At 42.6% G+C, this 19045-nt stretch overlaps 1 protein-coding gene across 3 annotated transcripts in view; it reads left to right on the plus strand.

The window, feature by feature from the left end:
• The first annotated feature begins 9398 nt into the window (after positions 1–9398).
• CUNH8orf34 (chromosome unknown C8orf34 homolog) overlaps positions 9399–19045 on the plus strand; it is a 967955-nt gene continuing 958308 nt past the window's right edge. For all 3 annotated transcript variants that reach the window (XM_073583858.1, XM_073583859.1, XM_073583860.1), the window contains exon 1: positions 9399–9782. In XM_073583858.1, the coding sequence (XP_073439959.1) occupies positions 9714–9782 (69 nt within the window). In that variant the 5' untranslated portion in view covers positions 9399–9713. The remainder of the gene's footprint in view (positions 9783–19045) is intronic.

Below are 19045 nucleotides of genomic sequence, written 5' to 3' on the forward strand. Positions count from 1 at the left end.
GTAGTATGTATGTATGTTGTATGAATGTAGTATGTATGTATGTTGAATGAATGTAGTATATATTTAGCATGTATGTAGTATGTATATATGTTGTTTGAAAGTAGTATATATGTAGCATGTATGTAGTATGTTGTTGTGAGTTCATTTTCCCCTTCACCGTCGATGTCTCATGAACTCCCTCTTCTGGTGAAGGAAGGTAGTGAGGCTGATTACCAAACACCTGATCTGGTAGATGATGACTGGGTAACAGGAAATTCTGACTGGATATAAGGCAGCCGACGCCCTTCTGAGTCGCTGGTGATTTCTCTGCTGGATTCTTGGAGACCAGTCTGATTCGATTCCTGCTTCCCAAAGATAAGTTTTTGCTCTGCTATTGAACTTATTAGTTTTGTTTTGTTTACATTGTTTTTTGGAGTTCAGCCATCCCCGGTCTGGGGTGTGCTGAGTTCCATTTTTGTCTCTGATCAGTTTGTCTCTTTGCTCTGTCTTCAGAATTTACCAGAGTGCTGATATAGTCTTTTTGAAGTCCTAGCGACTTCAGGGCCTGTTTTTCCTATCAGACAGTTGGGACATTTTTTGGTAGGGTTTTTTACGGATTGCAGACAGCAGCTTTTCTATCCTGTCCTTTTTAAATAGCTTGGGCCCCATCGTTTGCTCAACCTATCTTTCTATCTGTGTTAGTGTTTTCATCTTGCTTCACCGTCACTATTTGTTGGGGGCTGCCTATTTCTTTGGGGTCTGCTCTGGGGCAGTTTAGATTTCCCCTTTCTTTCTTTAGGCCTATTTAGTTCTCCGGCTGTGATAGAGGGGTCTAGGGCATCGTAGGAACCCCCCACGGCTACTGTTAGTTGTTGTGGATAGGATCAGGGGTCTGCAATCCGATAGCTACCAACCTCTCCGGTTTTCTGGACTTATCTTGTATTTTTGTTTTTTCCTCCTTCGGTGACTCATTCATAACAGTATGTAGTATGTATGTATGTTGTATGAATCTAGTATATATGTAGCATGTATGTAGTATGTATGTATGTTGTATGAATGTAGTATACATGTAGTATGTAGTATGTATGTTGTATGAATGTAGTATATATGTAGTATGTATGTAGTATGTAGTATGTATGTATGTTGTATGAATGTAGTATATATGTAGCATGTATGTTGTATGTATGTTGTATGAATGTAGTATATATGTGGCATGTATGTAGTATATATGTATGTTGTATGAATGTAGTATATATGAATTATGTATGTAGTATATATGTATGTTGTATGAATGTAGTATATATGTAGTATGTATGTAGCATGTTTTTTTTTTTTTTACATTCAACACATTAGCCGGATGATGGGACTACTACTGTCCCATCATTGGCTAATGTGTCAATCACTGTCATTGTAGCAGGCATCGCCCGATGGGACTTGTAGTCCCATCGGACGATGCCTGCACACACACAAGACCACCGGCAGCCGGCACACACCACCGACAGCCGGCACAGGCCCCCGAGAGGCCCGTACAGACGACCGGCAGCTGGCACAGCCCCCGGCAGCCGACACAGACCACCGACAGCCAGCACAGGCCCCCGAGAGGCCCGTACAGACCACCGGCAGCTGGCACAGGCCCCCGACAGGCCTGTACAGACCCTCGAGAGGCCCGTACAGACCACCGGCAGCCGGCAAAGGCCCCCGAGAGGCCCGTACAGACCATTGGCAGCGGCACAGGCCCCCAAGAGGCCCGTACAGACCACCGGCAGCTGGCACAGGCCCCCGACAGGCCTGTACAGACCCCCGAGAGGCCCATACAGACCATCGGCAGCGGCACAGGCCCCCGAGAGGCCCGTACAGACCACCGGCAGACGGCACAGGCCCCCGACAGGCCTGTACAGACCCCCGAGAGGCCCGTACAGACCACCGGCAGCGGGCACAGACCCCCGACAGTCGGTACAAACCGCGCATCATGATGCGCACAGACCGCGCATCATGATGACATCATTTCAGTAGCCAATCACAGCCACAACAGTGGCTCATTGCATTATGGGGACTTCCGATTCCGGTATCCGATATTGAAAAAATATCGGTACTCGGTATTGGAATTCCGATACAGCGAATATCGGCCGATACCCGATATTTGCAGTATCGGAATGCTCAACACTAGTAGTCACCGGAAATGGTTTTTAAACAGTCTTGAAGGAGTTCCCAGAGATGCTTAGCACTTGTTGGCCCTTTTGCCTTCACTCTGCGGTCCAGCTCACCCCAAACCATCTCGATTGGGTTCAGGTCTGGTGACTGTGGAGACCAGGTCATCTGGCGTAGCACCTCATCACTCTCTTTCTTGGTCAAATAGCCCTTACACAGCCTGGAGATGTGTTTGGGGCCATTGTCCTGTTGAAAAATAAATGATGGTCCATCTAAACGCAAACCGGATGGAACAGCATGCCGCTGCAAGATGCTGTGGTAGCCATGCTGGTTCAGCATGCCTTCAATTTTGAATAAATCCCCAACAGTGTCACCAGCAAAGCAGCCCCACACCATCTCACCTCCTCCATGCTTCATGGTGGGAACCAGGCATGTAGAGTCCCTTCACATTTTCTGCATCGCACAAAGACACGGTGGTTAGAACCAAAAATCTCAAATTTGGACTCATCCGACCAAAGCACAGATTTCCACTAGTCTAATGTCCATTCCTTGTGTTCTTTAGACCAAACAAGTCTCTTCTGCTTGTTGCCTGTCCTTAGCAGTGGTTTCTTAGAATGCTATTTTACCATGAAGGCCTGCTGCACAAACTCTCCTCTTAACAGTTGTTGTAGAGATGTGTCTGCTGCTAGAACTCTGTGTGTCATTGACCTGGTCTCTAATCTGAGCTGCTGTTAACCTGCGATTTCTGAGGCTGGTGACTCAGATGAACTTATCCTCCGCAGCAGAGGTGACTCTTGGTCTTCCTTTCCTGGGGCGGTCCTCATGTGAGCCAGTTTCTTTGTAGTGCTTGATGGTTTTTGCCACTGCACTTGGGGACACTTTCAAAGTTTTCCCAATTTTCGGACTGAATGACATTCATTTCTTAAAGTAATGATGGCCACTCGTTTTATTTACTTAGCTGCTTTTTTCTTGCTATAATATAAATTCTAACAGTCTATTCAGTAGGACTTTCAGCTGTGTATCCACCAGACTTCTGCACAACACAACTGATGGCCCCAACCTCATTTATAAGGCAAGAAATCCCACTTATTAAACCTGACAGGGCACCCCTGTGAAGTGAAAACCATTTCCGGTGACTACCTCTTGAAGCTCATCAAGAGAATGCCAAGAGTGTGCAAAGCAGTAATCAAAGCAAAAGGTGGCTATTTTGAATAACCTAGAATATAAGACATATTTTCAGTTGTGTCACACATTTTTGTTAATTATTTAATTCCACATGGGTTAATTCATAGTTTTGATGCCTTCAGAGTGAATCTACAATTTTCATAGTCATGAAAGTAAAGAAAACTCTTTGAATGAGAAGGTGTGTCCAAACTTTTGGTCTGTACTGTATATATATATATATATATATATATATATATATATATATATAGATGGATAGATAGATAGATGATAGATAGATAGATTAATAGATGTCACATATATAATTAGTGCAGTGCATGCGTACTTTAATGTTCATGGATTTAGCTAATAATTAAATAACTTAAAGGAAAAAATATTGTGGGGTCCCCCGAAATTTTAATAATCAGCTGATGGAAAGCCAACAGATGGGGGCAGATGTTTCTAGCCTGGAAAGGGGATAATGCCCATGGAGCTTCAAAGGCTATTAATATCAGCTCACAGCTGTATACTTAGCATTTACTGGTTATTAAAATGGGGGACCCCCAAAAAATAACATGGAAGCCCCTATAATTAATAACCAGCAAAGGCCAATTTGACAGCTGTGGGATGTTATTAATAGCCTTGTAAGGGACCATGGATATTAGCCCTCTCAGACTAAAAAACATCAGCTCTTAGCCGCCCCAGAAATAGCTTATGCATAAGATGCACAAGATGTGCTAATTCTGGCACATTAGCATCCGCAACCCACTTGCCCTGGTGCGGTAGCAAATGAAGTAATAGTATTGGGGTTTAAAGTTCTCATGATAGCAGTGACATCAGTGAGGGGGATGAAGTTCATCAGCTAAGAACTCCGCTCACCTTATTTACGTCACTGTGAGACACTGATGCTGTGCGATAACACACAGCTCTGTGGCTCTGCTGGTTGCTGGACTGAAAGCTTGTGTCATGCCAATGTTCATAATGGCATCTAGATGTAGCAGAGCTACACTCGTCGCGAGACGACTCGATTATCATCTCGTCGGACAGGTGAGGAATATAGTTCTTTATTATTATTTTTTCTTTAACAGGGGACATGGGCTTCAGAGGATTATCATCACATTGGACAGGTTAGCATTATGGTGTTTTTTTTTTTTTTTTTTACAGGGGACATTGGCTTCAGTGGATTAGGCTTAAAGGTGAGTATAAGTTTATTTTTATTTCAAATAAAGGTGTCATTGTCTTTATTTCAAATAACCCCTTAAGGACCAAGCCACTTTGTAGGTTAATGACCAGGTCTTAATTTTGAAATCTGACCACTGTCACTTTATGCTGTTTTAACTCTGGAACGCTTCAAACGGATCCCACTGATTCTGAGGCTGTTTTTTCGTGATATATTGTACTTCATGTTAGTGGTAAAATTTCTTCGATATAAGTTGCGTTTATTTATGAAAAATGGAAATATGGCGAAAATTTCTAATATTTTGCAATTTTCAAACTTTTAATTTTTATGCTGTTAAATCAGAGAGATATGGCACACAAAATACTTAATAAATGACATTTCCCATATGTCTACTTTACACAATTTACCAAATTTTTTTTGTTAGGAAGTTATAAGAGTTAAAATTTGAACAGAGATTTCTAATTTTTTCAACAAAATATACAAAACCATTTTTTAGGGACCACATCACATTTGAAGTCACTTTGAGGAGTCAACATAGCAAAAAATACCCAAACGTGACAGCATTCAAAAACTGCACCCCTCAAAGTGCTCAAAACCACATTCAAAAAGTTTATTACAAGAATTGAAGCAATGTGGAAGGAAAAAATGAACACTTAATTTTTTTTCACAAAAATTTTACTTTGGACACAATTTTTTTTATTTTGTGAAGGGTATCAAGAGAAAAAGAGCCACAATATTTGTTGTGCATTTTCTCCCGAGTACAACGACACCCCATGTGTGGAGGAAGAACACTCTTTAGGCGCACGGCAGGGCTTCGAACAGAAGGAGCGCCGTTTGAGGTTTTGAACATAAAATTGGATGGAATCGAGAGTGGACGCCATGTCGCGTTTGGAGAGCCCCTGATGTACTTAAACAGTAGAAACCCCCCCATAAGTGACCCCATTGTGGAAACTAGACCCCCCCAAGGACCTTATCTAGCTGTGTGGTGAGCACTTTGAACCCCCAAGTGCTTCACAGAAGTTAATAATGTAGAGCTGTGAAAATAAAAAATCATATTTTTTTCCACAAAAATGATCTTTTTGCTCCCAATATTCTATTTTCCCAAGGTTAACAGGAAAAATTGGACCCAAAAGTTGTTGTGCAATTTGTCCTGAGTATGCTGATACCCCATATGTGGGGAGGAACCACTGTTTGTGTGCATGGCAGAGCTCAGAAGGGAAGGAGTGCCGTTTGATTTTTCAATGCAAAATTGGCTGGAATTGAGATCAGACCCCATATTGCGTTTGGAGAGCCCCTGATGTGCCTAAACAGTGGGAACCCCCCAATTCTAACTCCAACCCTAACCTCAATGCACCCCCCCAACCCAACCCTAACCACAAACCTAACCCTAACACACCCCTAACCCTAATCCCTACCCTAACCCTAATTCCAACCCTAACCCTAATTCCAATCCTAACCCTAATCCCAACCCTAAACCTAATCCCAACCCTAACCCCCACGGGAAAATGGAAATAAATACATTTTTTTAATTTTATTATTTTTCCCTAACTAAGGGGGTGAAAAGGGGGGTTTGATTTACTGTTTATAGCGGGTTTTTATGTTTGGCAGCTGTGACAAGCTAAAAGACGCTTTTATTGTAAGACTGGAGTCACACACAACGTTTTAAAAATTGGTCCGATTTTAACGGTATGAAATCGCACAAAGATTTCTTATCCAGGGATCCGTCTGTCATCCCATTTTCCGGCGATGAACCGATTTTATTCGCATCTAAGCATCAAATTGACATCCAATGCCAATGCCTGATGCTCTTTCCTGTTGACCAGGAGAAGTCTTGCGATTTAATCGCAAGTCACATGTGTGGTCCGTTTCAATGCGATTTTTAATCGCATCCATAGACTTGCATTGGCGATTCCGATCCGAAAATTGGTGACAATCACAGCATGCTGCGATTGTCTCGGTCTGAGGAACGGATCCGATCAAAAAACGGAAGATCGGAGCAGCACCATAGAATAACATTGGGACGAATGCAATGCGATTTTTTATCGCATTGCATTCGTCCAATTTAATCGCTAGTGTGACTCCGGCCTAAGAAGTTTTTGCATCGCCGTATTTTGAGAGCTATAATTTTTCCATATTTTGTCTGAGAGAGTCATGTGATGGCTTATTTTTTGTGGGATGAGCTGACATTTTTATTGGTATCATTTTCGGGCACATGACCTTTTTTGATCGCATTCTATTCTAATTTTTGTGGAGGCAGAATGTGGTAAAATTGGTAAGGCAGCTTTATTCTTCGGGTCACTATGATTACAGCAATTCCTCATTTATATAGTTTTTTATGTTTTGGCATTTTTACACAATAAAAACTTTTATAGAAAAAATAATTATTTTAGCCTTGCTTTATTCTGAGAGCTATAAATTTTTTATTTTTCCGCTGATGGAGCTGTATGGTGGCTTGTTTTTTGCGGGATAAGATGGCGCTTTCAGTCATACTATTGTTATTACCATTCATATTTTTTATCGCATTTTATTCCACTTTTTCCAAGCAGTATGATGATACCACTTGGAAAAATTATAATTTGCTACTTTTATTTTTTTTTTATGGCATTAATTGAAGGGGTTAACTAGTGGGAAACTTTTATAGGTGGTATTTTTAAGGAAGCGGCGATACCAAACGTGCACTTTTTTTGTTAATTTAATTTTTTTCTATAAAGATGTGCATTTATTAGTGGATTTTTTACAATTATTTTTATTATTTTGTAATATTTTTTTTTTGCATATTTTTTAAAACATTTTTCCTTTTTTACCTAGTCCCTTTATGGGACTTTCACTTGTTTCACTTTGATTGCACTAGCATTGCATTGCATTATACCTATGGTGAAAGTTTCTGACACCACGCAGTGAGCATGTTCTCAGAGTCTTTCCGTAGCTTGATGACTCGGGGGTCGTCAGGGAAGAGATCGGGCCCCGCGATGATGTTGCGGGGACGCCGATAAGAAGTCAGAGGGAGCTCCAGTCGCTGTGCCGGCCCCCTGAAGGCTGCGATCGTGCTCGATCGCAGCAAATAGGGTGTTAACAGCCAGGGGTGGCGCGGATGCTGCTCCTGGTTGTAAGGGCAGAAGCACAGCCACCGGCAGCGCTGAACTCCTGCACTGACCGGGCAGGAGGTGCTGATATTTCAGCATCTCCTGTGTGGTCATGCTGTTATCGATCAGTCAGATTTATGTATGTACTGAAAAATATTTACTTTGAAAACTATCGTTAAATGACATAGAAAATTACTCTACGTAATTGACAATGTTAAAATCGCATTGAATACGGATTGCATATGCATGTCATTCAGATATGAAACAGATGCTTTTCTGCCTTCTTCCACGTATGACGCTGTGTGGATTCCAGCATACGGCTAAACCTTTCATCCACTCCCAGTAACAAGACTGTATGGGTGCTTAAGTCTATTATTTATTGGGATGATATGGACAACAATGGGAGATGATAACAGATGGCATAGTAGATGAAAATGGTGAACACGGTAGTAGATGAGATCAGAGGTTGTCATACACAGTTATGGATGATTCAGAGATTGTTGTACAAAGTTGTGGATGATTTTGGTAAAAACTATAATGGAACAGACAATACAGTATGTCAGTGCTGGCAGACAATATCACAGCAATACAGGGTACTATCACAACAGTAGCAATGATACAGAGCTCTGTTATATCGGTAGCATGCATTATACAGAGGTTGAGCAATACAACATACACAGCAGTAAAAGAGAAAGAAATATCTGAACAGCTTATGGCTGCCATCCTTGCATTCACTGAACAGAGGATGCATATAACATGCATTGTAATAGCATTACAGAAGCTGAACATGCATTGCAAATATCATGAGGCATGCAATATGGCCAGCTAACACAGATGCATAGCATATTTTACATAAATGCATTAAACCCTTACCGGAATCCGCTTGATATAAGCAGTGGTTTTGCAGGGAGCTGAGCACATGTGAGCTCCTCAGAGATTTGGCAGAAAAGGTTACATGTTGTTGACCAGGGAAGGAAGAAGGGGTGGTTCTGAACAGATTATCCATTTAGGGGAACAGATTCCAAACACATGAATAGGAAAGAGAAGGGCAACTATGACATCTAATGGCCATAGCTGGAACAGCATTTAAGAAATGTCTTGCTGCACAGAATGGGCAGAACAGATGCTAAGTGAGGAAAATCGCATTGTGCTCACATGAAAATCGCATACCACTTGCATTACACCCTTCTGACCTTTCCGGAACAACATTGGACTGATTTTATTAACGCTGATGGGTATGAGCCCTTAGGATGAGTAGATGCAGGAAAAAATGTCTCCATCTTCTCCAATCAGTGAATGCATGGAAATCGAACTGCACTCAGATATCATCAGAGTGCTGTCTGATATTTTCCGCACACTCATTGACTTGCATGTCTAAGTGCGATCTGAATATCGGATACAACTTGAGCATGTTGCAAATATTTTCCTTGGACAGTCTCTGTGCGAGGGAAAAAAATTGGGCTTGTTCACGGCCCCATAGAATCCAAGTCCAAGTGCGATCTGATGTTTTGTCGGATCGCACTCAGACAAGACATACGGTCCTCTGCATCTGCCCTTTGAAAGTCATTTTATGACAGTCTTTTCTGTCTAAAGTGATGCAGATCACATGTCAGGGATTTGCTGTATTGGCAATTACCTGGGTCCCCATGGCACAGAGTGTCTCTCCCTGCAGTGCACATTGCTCACAGGTGCATAATGCATGGATATTACTCATGATAATGCCTTACACACAATGCCAGAGAGGGGGAAGAACAAGCAAACCAATGGCAAGCAGGTGATCACTGACAATCCTGAGCTCAGCCCCATCACCCAATCAGGGCTTGCTTTACAGGCTGCACTGGAAGGGCTGTGTGCTGGCAGAAGTTGTCCTGCAAGGGCTGAGCAGGGCTCAGCCAGGCAGTGGGCAGGAGCTGCTGCTGTTGTTCTTGTAACCAAGCACCTAGAATTAAGAGGGAGAGAGGCGGGGAGAGCAGCACACAGCTCTCACCATGCACTTTCCCTGCTCTGCATCCTTATTGCAACTCACTGAGCAATGGCTCTCCGCCTCCTCCTCCATCTGACTGACTAGATTGCATTGGTGAAGTTGGGACACAGGAGAGGGGGTGACAGCCCTGCACCCCTCCAGCTGGAGATCGGGATATATTTGGGGAAGGGGGGTCCTGATGGCGTCTCGACAGCAAAATCGGATTCAGATCTACCTGGAGACCAATAAAATCGGTCCTCTGTTTGAGGTGAGTGATCTGTGCAGAGGGAATGAATGGGTCACTGTGCCGGCATTACCATGCATGTGCTGTGTGTCAGCTGGCTGCCAGGCATCATCACATGGCAGAGCCATGGCAGCAGCGATCACGGGCAGCCTGTACATGATGATTGCAGCGGGCTGGATTGCTATGCACAGCTCTGGGCACTGACAGGGCATAGTAATGGATAGACTGTGTGCTGAGAGTGCAGCTGGCAGATCATGCCACACTGTGCAGAGGTGCTTTCTGGCTTGCTGCTGCCCACTGTCAGTGTCTGGAGGGCTCGGCACAGGGTGGTTCTGTTATATGGAGCCTTTGTGTGCAGGAAAATGCTGACTCCAAAGCGTCCTGCTTGTTGCCATAGCGAAGCAAGCGGCGCCCAGGTGTGTGCGAGCCTCGGCAGCGCCCCCAGCGGCCATGTGAGGACAGTGACCTGTGGAGTGCGGGAGAGCCGAGCTAGTGTCACCTCATATTCAGGCTCTGTGCAGATGAAGGCGGTGTTCTCTGTTATCTGCCAGCTTAGCTTGTTTTTGTCTTATTTAATACAAATTTCTGCTTCATGATCATCACTGTATTTCACTTCTTCCACAAAGGGTCATTTTCACCTTTTTTTTTTTTCATTTTTCTTCCCTCATTTTCTCTTTTCAAGGAAAGTATGTGCGGGAAAAGATTTTTTTTCATAGAGCTATTAAAAACCGTTCTGACATAGAGGGAATGCTTTGCATTGCGGCCGAGTCCACTTCTACCTGGAGCTGTCGTCGTGTCACCGTGAATTTAATCGCCAAATATAAAAATAAAATAAATTGACTTCCATGTTAAAAATGACAGAACGTCCGATGTGAAGAAATAGATGTCAGGCTCCATTATCAGGCGCGTCAGCGTTCTCTGACAGGAAGGTGTGAGCATATCTACATGTGACATATTAGCAGCTCTATTCTTAGGGCTCATACTCACTTGCGAGAGACTCGGACGATTCTTGTGCGAGTCTCTCGCATGAACACCTGGCACTGCCGCCGGCACTCGGACCGGAGCGTGCGGCTGCATAGAAATACATGTAGCTGCACGCTCTGGACCGGATGCCGGCGGCAGCATCAGGTTTCCATGCGAGAGACTCGCACGAGAGTGGGTATGATCCCTTAGGGAGAGTTTTTCTAAACTGCTGTGTTCTCCTATAAACGTCGTGTCCCTGGCCGTCCCCGCAGTGTACACCTCCTAACGCCTCGTCTACACCTCCTTTTCTTTTTTTTTTCCTGTCTACCCTTAATGTCCAATGACATACACAGTCCGTCATCAGACATCTCCCCTGCTTTGATGAGGACTCCGGCGCTGAGCCTGCATCAAAGCCGGGACATGTCAGCTGTTCTGAACAGCTGACATGTGCCCGCAATAGGCGCGAGCAGAATCGCCGTCCGCCAGCGCCTATTAACTAGTTAAATCCCGCTGTCAAAGCTGACAACGGGCATTTAAATAGCATTTCCAGCCGCCGGGCCGGAAATGACCTCATCGCCGACCCCGGCACGTGATCGGGGGTCGGCGTCATGTTGCCTGGACAACCAGAGGTCTCTATGGCTAACTTCAGATGGTTATTGTAAAATTAGTGCCAGTCACATCCACAAAACTCCAATGTGACTGTCTCTGTGTGCGGACGGGAGCAGCAGCTGCCCGTACTTTGCATGCCCTGGCGTGGTCCGTATATCACCGTATTTCAGACCAGACCACACTTTTTTTCCACCCAAACCTGAGGACTGAGGAGGAAATCGCTAATGTGCACTATCACATCGACTACCATTGCAAATAGTATTTCACATGGACAGAAATCTGTTTGTCTGAACTCACCCTTAGGTCACGTGCACACATTCAATATCTGATCAGTATTTTTTGCCTCAGTTTTTTACCTTAGAATTTGTAAGCCAAAACCAGGAGAAGGTGATAAATGCAGAAGTGGTGACGTGTTCCTATTAGGCTGAGTTCACACGTGGCTTTTTTTCGCGTTTCCACGGCGGTTTTAACCGCGAAAACGCAAAAAATAAGCATCCCATGCATTCCTATGGGATTCCGCAATGCTGTGCTAATGCTGCGGTTTTTACCGCGGCGGAATCGCTTCACGGTAAAAACCGCAGCATGCTCATTAATTTGCGGAATCGCGGCGATCCCGCACCCATAGGAATGCATTGTTCCGCTTACTTCCCGCATGTGGCTGTGCACACCATGCGGAAAGTAAGCAGAACAATTGCGGATGGTACCCACGGTCCGGAGGAGAGGAGACTGTCCTCTGGGCTCTGGGTACCATATCCCTGTAAAAAATAGAATTTAAAAATAAAAAATATTGTTATCCTCACCCTCCAGCGTTATGAACAGCTGACATGTGCCCGCAATAGGCGTGAGTGGAATCGTCGTCCGCCCCCGCCTATTAACTAGTTAAATCCCGCTGTCAAAGCTGACAGCAGGCATTTAAATAGCACTTCCGGCTGCCGGGCCACAAGTGAGCTCATCACCGACCCCCGTCACGTGATCGGGGTCGGCGTCACTTTGCCTGGACAACCACAGGTCTCATAGAGATCTCTATAGTTGTTCCAGGCAGATGGCTTTGAGCGCTGCCCAGTGGTCGGCGCTCGAAGCACAGCAGTAAATCTGCTACATATGGGCGATCTGCTCATCGCCCATATGTAGCAAGTGATCAGGTTGTGCATGCTTCAAGCCTCCTATGAAGGATATTGAAGCATGCCAAAAGTAAAAAAAAGAAATAATGTTTAAAAATAAAAAAAATAAAAGTTAAAATCACCCCCCTTTTGCCTCAATCAAAATAAAACAGTAAAAAAAAATCCCACACACATATAATAGGAATCGCCCGATCTATCAACAAAAAAAAAGCTTTAACCCGATCGCTAAACAACGTAGCGAGAAAAAAATTCAAAACGCCAGAATTACATTTTTTTGGTCGCCGCGACATTGCATTAAAATGCAACAACGGGCGATCAAAAGAACGTATCTGCACAAAAGTGTAATTAAAAACATCAGCCCGGCACGCAAAAAATAAGCCCTCACCCGACCCCAGATCACGAAAAATGGAGACGCTACGGGTCTCTGAAAATTGCGCAAATTTTTTTTTTTAGCAAACTTTGGAATTTTTTCGCCACTTAGATAAAAGAGGACATAGACATATTTGGTGTCTATGAACTCGTAATGACCTGGAGAATCATAATGGCAGGTTAGATTTAGCATCTAGAGAACCTAGCAAAAAAACCAAGCAAAAAACAAGTGTGGAATTGCACTTTTTTTGCAATTTCACCGCACTTGGAATTTTTTTCCCATTTTCGAGTACACTACATGGTAAAACCAATGGTGTCGTTTAAAAGTACAACTCGTCCCACAAAAAATAAGCCCTCACATGGCCATATAGACGGAAAAATAAAAAAGTTATTGCTCTGGAAAGAAGGGGAGCGAAAAACGAAAAGTCGAAAAACGCTCCTGTAGTGAAGGGGTTAAAGCTGATCGTGCTGTGGATTTGTAAAATGAGGACCACTGATTCTCCAAATGCTACTATGGAAATTCATGCATTTATTTGGTACCACATGAAGTTACATCCCTTATTAGTCTAGTTCCTCTGTGACTTATAGTGGGACAACAGAAGATTGTAATTTTCAGTGTTGTGTGAATAAATTCAAATTAATTATAATTAATGAAGTCACGTTGCAACCCACTGACTGCCAATACTTTGCCCCAACTGGATTTAATAGAATATTAGAATTGATAGAAACCTCCTTCATGAGGACAAACAGCCTGGGATACTCATCTTTGTAGGTGATACTCCCGTCCCAGTGCATCTCTGCCTTCCGTGACAGCATACTGTCTCATGTAATTGCCACAGCCTCTCATTGGGTGTAGCTGTCACATGGAAAGACCATCCGGGATGTGCATAGATTGGCATAGAAGCTCTGCTTGAAGAAGTATATCAATGGGGAAAATTCGCAATGACTACACATTATATACACAGGTGAAAAATCTGCAAAACAAGTCAGTTTCTAACATAAAAATAAAAGCAGCATATGGATGAGATTTGTAAATTTTCAACCACTTTTCTAGGGAATTCAGGTTGGAAAATCTGCATCACATACGTTGTATGTGAACGTTCCCTAAATGTCACAGGTTTACCATGACAGAGAGGAGCCAGAAGACTGCAGCGTCTGATTTCTCCTATTCCTGCATGGATTAGAAGCACTTCACTTTCTTATTAAACAGTATAAATTTATTTTGGCAGTGCAGGGGTTAATCTGCTCTATTGCGAGCTCCTGGAGCGTTTAGGCTCTCAGCTGTGCACTATTAGCCACTCCTATATAAACTAGGCCCTAGCTAGCGCTCATTGTCAGAGTTAGCTTATGCTGCATGGCTGGGGGTTGTTTTTGGAGAAGGCATTTGGTGGATTTTTCTGTGACTGTTACAAGGTTTTGAGTGTAAGAAAACTACTAGGAGACAAGAAGGAGCGCAATAGGGTCTTATCCGATGATACAGTACAATAATTAATGTGAGGCCACTCACCTGATGTAGTTGCTAATAGCAACAAGAGATAAGCACATATTTCAGCTGCTGCAGGACACTGGTCACAATGTGCCACAGGTGATTGAAAAGTAGAAAGGAGGTGTCATCATCTGCGCTGCTGATAAGGATTGAATAGCAGGTTAAAATCGATGGATTTTATTGAAAGGTTTACAGGTCAATGTGTTTCATACCCGACCCCTTCATCAGGACAAAAACCTTTCAGGTTTAGGTTAAGTTTTTGTCCTGATGACCTTGAAATACGTTAACCTGTAAACCTTTTAATAAAATCCGTTGATTTTATCCTGCTGTTGAATCCTTATCAGCAGCGCTGTTAATGACACCTCCTTTTTACTTTTCAAGGCTCCGAGTGTGTGATAATTCCCTTTCTTCTCCTCCTTTCCTACTTTGGTTTAATCCCATCTTCCACTCCCCCGTGTTTTCCTCTGTTATGTTACATGTGAGTGTATATTTGTACGTTTAGTATTTTTCACTTCCCCTGTTCGTATTACCTTCTTAATCTGATTGGTATATTACAGTACACTATTACTCCCCTCTTTCCTGGGTGGGGGAAGGGTACCAAGGGCAGATTCAGGAACTAAGGCAAGGTACATGGCCCCAGCATCTTCACCATCAGAAGTAATCCAGGGAACAGGTCGAGCTAGTGCACCCCTAGTTTTATAGACAGGGTAGAAGCCCCTGGTCCCTGGACATCCAACAACAGAGTCGTGACACTAAATTTATTCTATGACTTTCTTGTTAAAGAAAATGTTATCAGTTACATGTATAACCTCCATCAATGTCATATTCAATAACATAAAAGTCTTAACCTCGGATATTTAGATTACAACTGAAAAAGGACATTTTTGAAGAATCCTGCATGCTGTGAAACAGCCTTGTTAATAATCCCTGCCCAATACACAGTAAACTATATTTCTGCTCTACGGGTAATTTCTAATCTTCAACTTCATGAACGGTTTTAGGTCAATGACATTTAATGAGTTTGTTTCAGGTTCCCCCTTATCAAGAAGCTATAGGGAACAGTTTATCAATGAGATGGGTTGAACACCACTTAGAGGGGACCACTTGTTTATCTTGGCACAAGGTATGGCATTTTGATAAAGATTAGAAATTGAAGGCATATGTTTTAAAAAAAAATGAATGACAGTAAACTTTGTCCCCTAAAATTCTCTGAACCCAACTTAGTCATGGCATGCCAGGATAAGAGCTCTTCATACACACCCAATTTTCTCATATACGAGAAAGATGGACTCTGATCAAAGTTTTGCCCTTTTTCTCATATGTGGAGAAATGTTTTTAAAAAAAAGTTTCTCGACCTTTTCCTTCCTGACAATCTTTCATCCAAGTGCAGTCTGATTTTTTTTCACTGACCCATTGCCTTGCATTGCCGATTTTGATCCAACCCTTAGATCAAAAACGGACCTGTCTCCACAATCTTCCTGACATGTGAATGGCCTAATAGACTATCACAAGAACGAGTGATCTCTGTGAAAAACATGAAAAGCACTAGTATGTGAAAATCAGATATCAGAACGAGCCCTACGTATAACATTTGTAAATCTCACTAGTAAATTTGTTCCTTCCCTCTCTCCAAACCTCCATCAATAATAGCAAAACATACATGAATCTTGTCTGACACAGAACTTCCATACATGTACAGAAAATTATTGCCAGCATTGTGTGCTGTGAATGAATCTCCAGCACGGAGAGCTCACATTCTGGTGACTGAATCCTGCTCACATACTTGATATCGTTTGTGTGTTTTATATGTTTTCATTGCAGGCAGGAGAAATTGAGGCAATATATCACCTCTTTTCTTCCCAGAAAATGAAATATATTGCAATAGTAGAAGAAGGGATATATAATAAAAACAGTAAAATAAATAACTTGAATACTATGCCAGCGCCAATGGCTATCCGACATTAAGATTGTTGTGCTGCCAGTTAGGGCCCTTTGATTAAACAGGTAGACCACAAACACAAATGACAATATTGGAAATGTCAACATTTACAACTATTGAGAAGGTTTCATGCAAACGGTCATTTGTATGGAACCCTTTACATTATTGACATCAGCACATCTCCTGTGTACTTGGAAGGATATACAGCCGACCAACAATGGGTTTTAGTTCGGCATAAAAAGAAATGGCATTGAGCAAAATTTTCCCCTCCTGTTCACTCGCTGAATTTGCTTATACTGAGCAGTGATTGGGAAGTTCATTGAGTGATCCTTGCCATGTGTAATAGAACCATAAGAGGCTTGTACAGGATTACAGGATACTTTCTTCGTCTGCAGGTTATTCATGGCATCGCATCTTCGCATCTCAAACCATTTATTTAAATGGAGATTCATTGAAATACCAAACACAACCTAAGGAGAGGTGTGGCATTGTTTCTGTAAAAAAGCAGCCAAATTATTTTGATCTCGCATACCCCTTTAAAGATATGACTGTACAAAAATCCAGGAGCCAGGAAATTACAGGCCAGTGTACCTTACTTCTATAGCAGGAAAGATCTTTGAACAATTTATTAAAAATCCTGTAAGAAAATACTTGAATAAGAATACCGTAATTAACCAGTGCCAGCATGGGTTTTGTAGCAAACAAGTCTTACCAGGCTAATCTAATTTACTTTGATGATGGAATCACTGACTCAGTGCATGAGAGAAATGCAGTAGACATGGTATATCTCGACTTCAACAAAGCATTTGATAAAGTATCTCACACTATCCTTTTTGAAAAGTGACCAAGTATAGGATTGACAAGGCAATGGTTAGGTGGATTTATAACTGTCTCAGTGATAGAACTCAAGGAGTGGCAATAAATGGTTGGACATCCAATAGAAAGAGTGTTTCAAGTGGGGTACCACAAAGCTCTGTCCTGGCTTAAGTGTTCTTCAACATTTTTATAAATGACCTAAATAAGGGAACTGAAGATAAACTAATCATGTTTACAGATGATGCAAAGTTATGAGGGATAGCTAACACTAGAAAAGACAGAGAAAGGATACAGAAGGCTCTAGATAAGCTTGAACAACAGGCAATGATGAATAGATTGGTATTCAACAGGGCAAAATGCAAGATTCTAGATCTGGGCAAGAAAAATTAAAATTACATCTACAGAATAGAATTAAGCAATAGCATGTGTGAAAAAGACTTGGGTATACTACTAACTAGATCAGAGACTACACATAAGTCAACAGTGTGATGCAGCAGCAAAAAAGGAACACACACAGTTTTAGGATGTATTAATAGAAGCATAGAGTATAGATCATGTGAAGTAATTATCCCCCTCTACTCCTTGGTCAAGTTGCATCTGGAATACTGTGTCCAGTTCTGTGCAACATTTTTTAAAAATACATAAACTGATGCGAGATAAGAGAAGAGCTACCAGGATGGTGAGCGGACTGCAAAGTATGTCCTATGAGGAATGGGTAAAGGATCTGGGAGTGTTTAGCTTGCAAAAAAGAAGGCTAAGAGGAGACTTAATAGCTGCCTACAAATATCTGACGGGATGTCAGTGTCGAGGGATCATCCTTATTCTCATTTGCACATGGAAACATGAGAAGCAATGGACTGAAACTGAAAGGGAGAAGATACAGATTAGATATTAGAAAAACATTTTTTTACAGTGAGGGTGACCAATGAGTGGAACAGTCTCCCACGAAACGTGGTGAGTTCTCCTTCAATGGAAGTCTTCAAACAGGCTAGACAGACATCTGTCTGAGATGGTTTAGTGAATCCTGCATTGATTTGGGGGATCGGCTGCTTCTGACTGCTGCAGATACTTGTGCATTTTCTGTGAAAATGTCAATATCTGCAACGCATGAACTTACTCTTAAAGACTAATTAAACTTTCATTTTTTTCCATAGTTGTGTCCAGCATTTAAAGATATGACAACTTGCAATGCATTTCATTAGGCAATTTGGCTCCATTTCAATATAAAAATTGTATCAAAATGTTCCTGAAACCTTTTTTGTTCTACAGTGTAATTGCATTCCTTCTCCTTATCTGTACTCCATGTGTTTGTAGTTGAATTACAGATTCTGGCTTTAGGGTCCCGTTACACTTAGCGACACTCCAGCGACCCCGTCAACGATACGACCTGGTAAGGATCGCTGGTACGTCGCTACATGGCCGCTAGTAAGCTGTCAAGCAGGCAGATCTACTCACCGACGCAGCAACGATACCGCGATCCGTATAATGACCTCGGCGGTTGTTGGGACCTTGTCACACAGCAGCTATTCTGATGAAGGTGTGCTTCAACGAGGTCGCTCGTCCTTGTTATGGCGTCAAACACAGCAATGCATGCTGGCCAGTGGGACACCAACGATCAAAAAATGGCCTAGGACATTCGAGCATGATCAGCGATATCGCAGAGGTGGGCCGGTCGCCGCTATGTGTCACATGTAGCGAGATTGCTGGCGAGGTTGCTGTTGTGTCACAAAGCCTGTGATGTTTCAGCGATCTCGCTAACGATCTCGCTATGTGTGAAGTACCCTTTAGAGGAGTCGGCACCTTAGGAGCATTGTGGCTCCCCAAATAAGTAGACTGACTCCTAATAAACTCTGTGAGTCTTGGGGCAATAGGAGGAGGCGATGGTTTACAGTCAGAAATGCATAGGAAATGTATACTATATTGCTGGATGAAATTGAAGATGTCATTCATTTTTTAATTGCACTAGAATATAGTTCTATTTTTT

The sequence above is a fragment of the Dendrobates tinctorius genome, unplaced genomic scaffold (genome assembly GCF_039654945.1).
Source record: "Dendrobates tinctorius isolate UK_male_01 unplaced genomic scaffold, ASM3965494v1 ptg000082l, whole genome shotgun sequence".
NCBI classification, from domain to species: domain Eukaryota; kingdom Metazoa; phylum Chordata; class Amphibia; order Anura; family Dendrobatidae; genus Dendrobates; species Dendrobates tinctorius.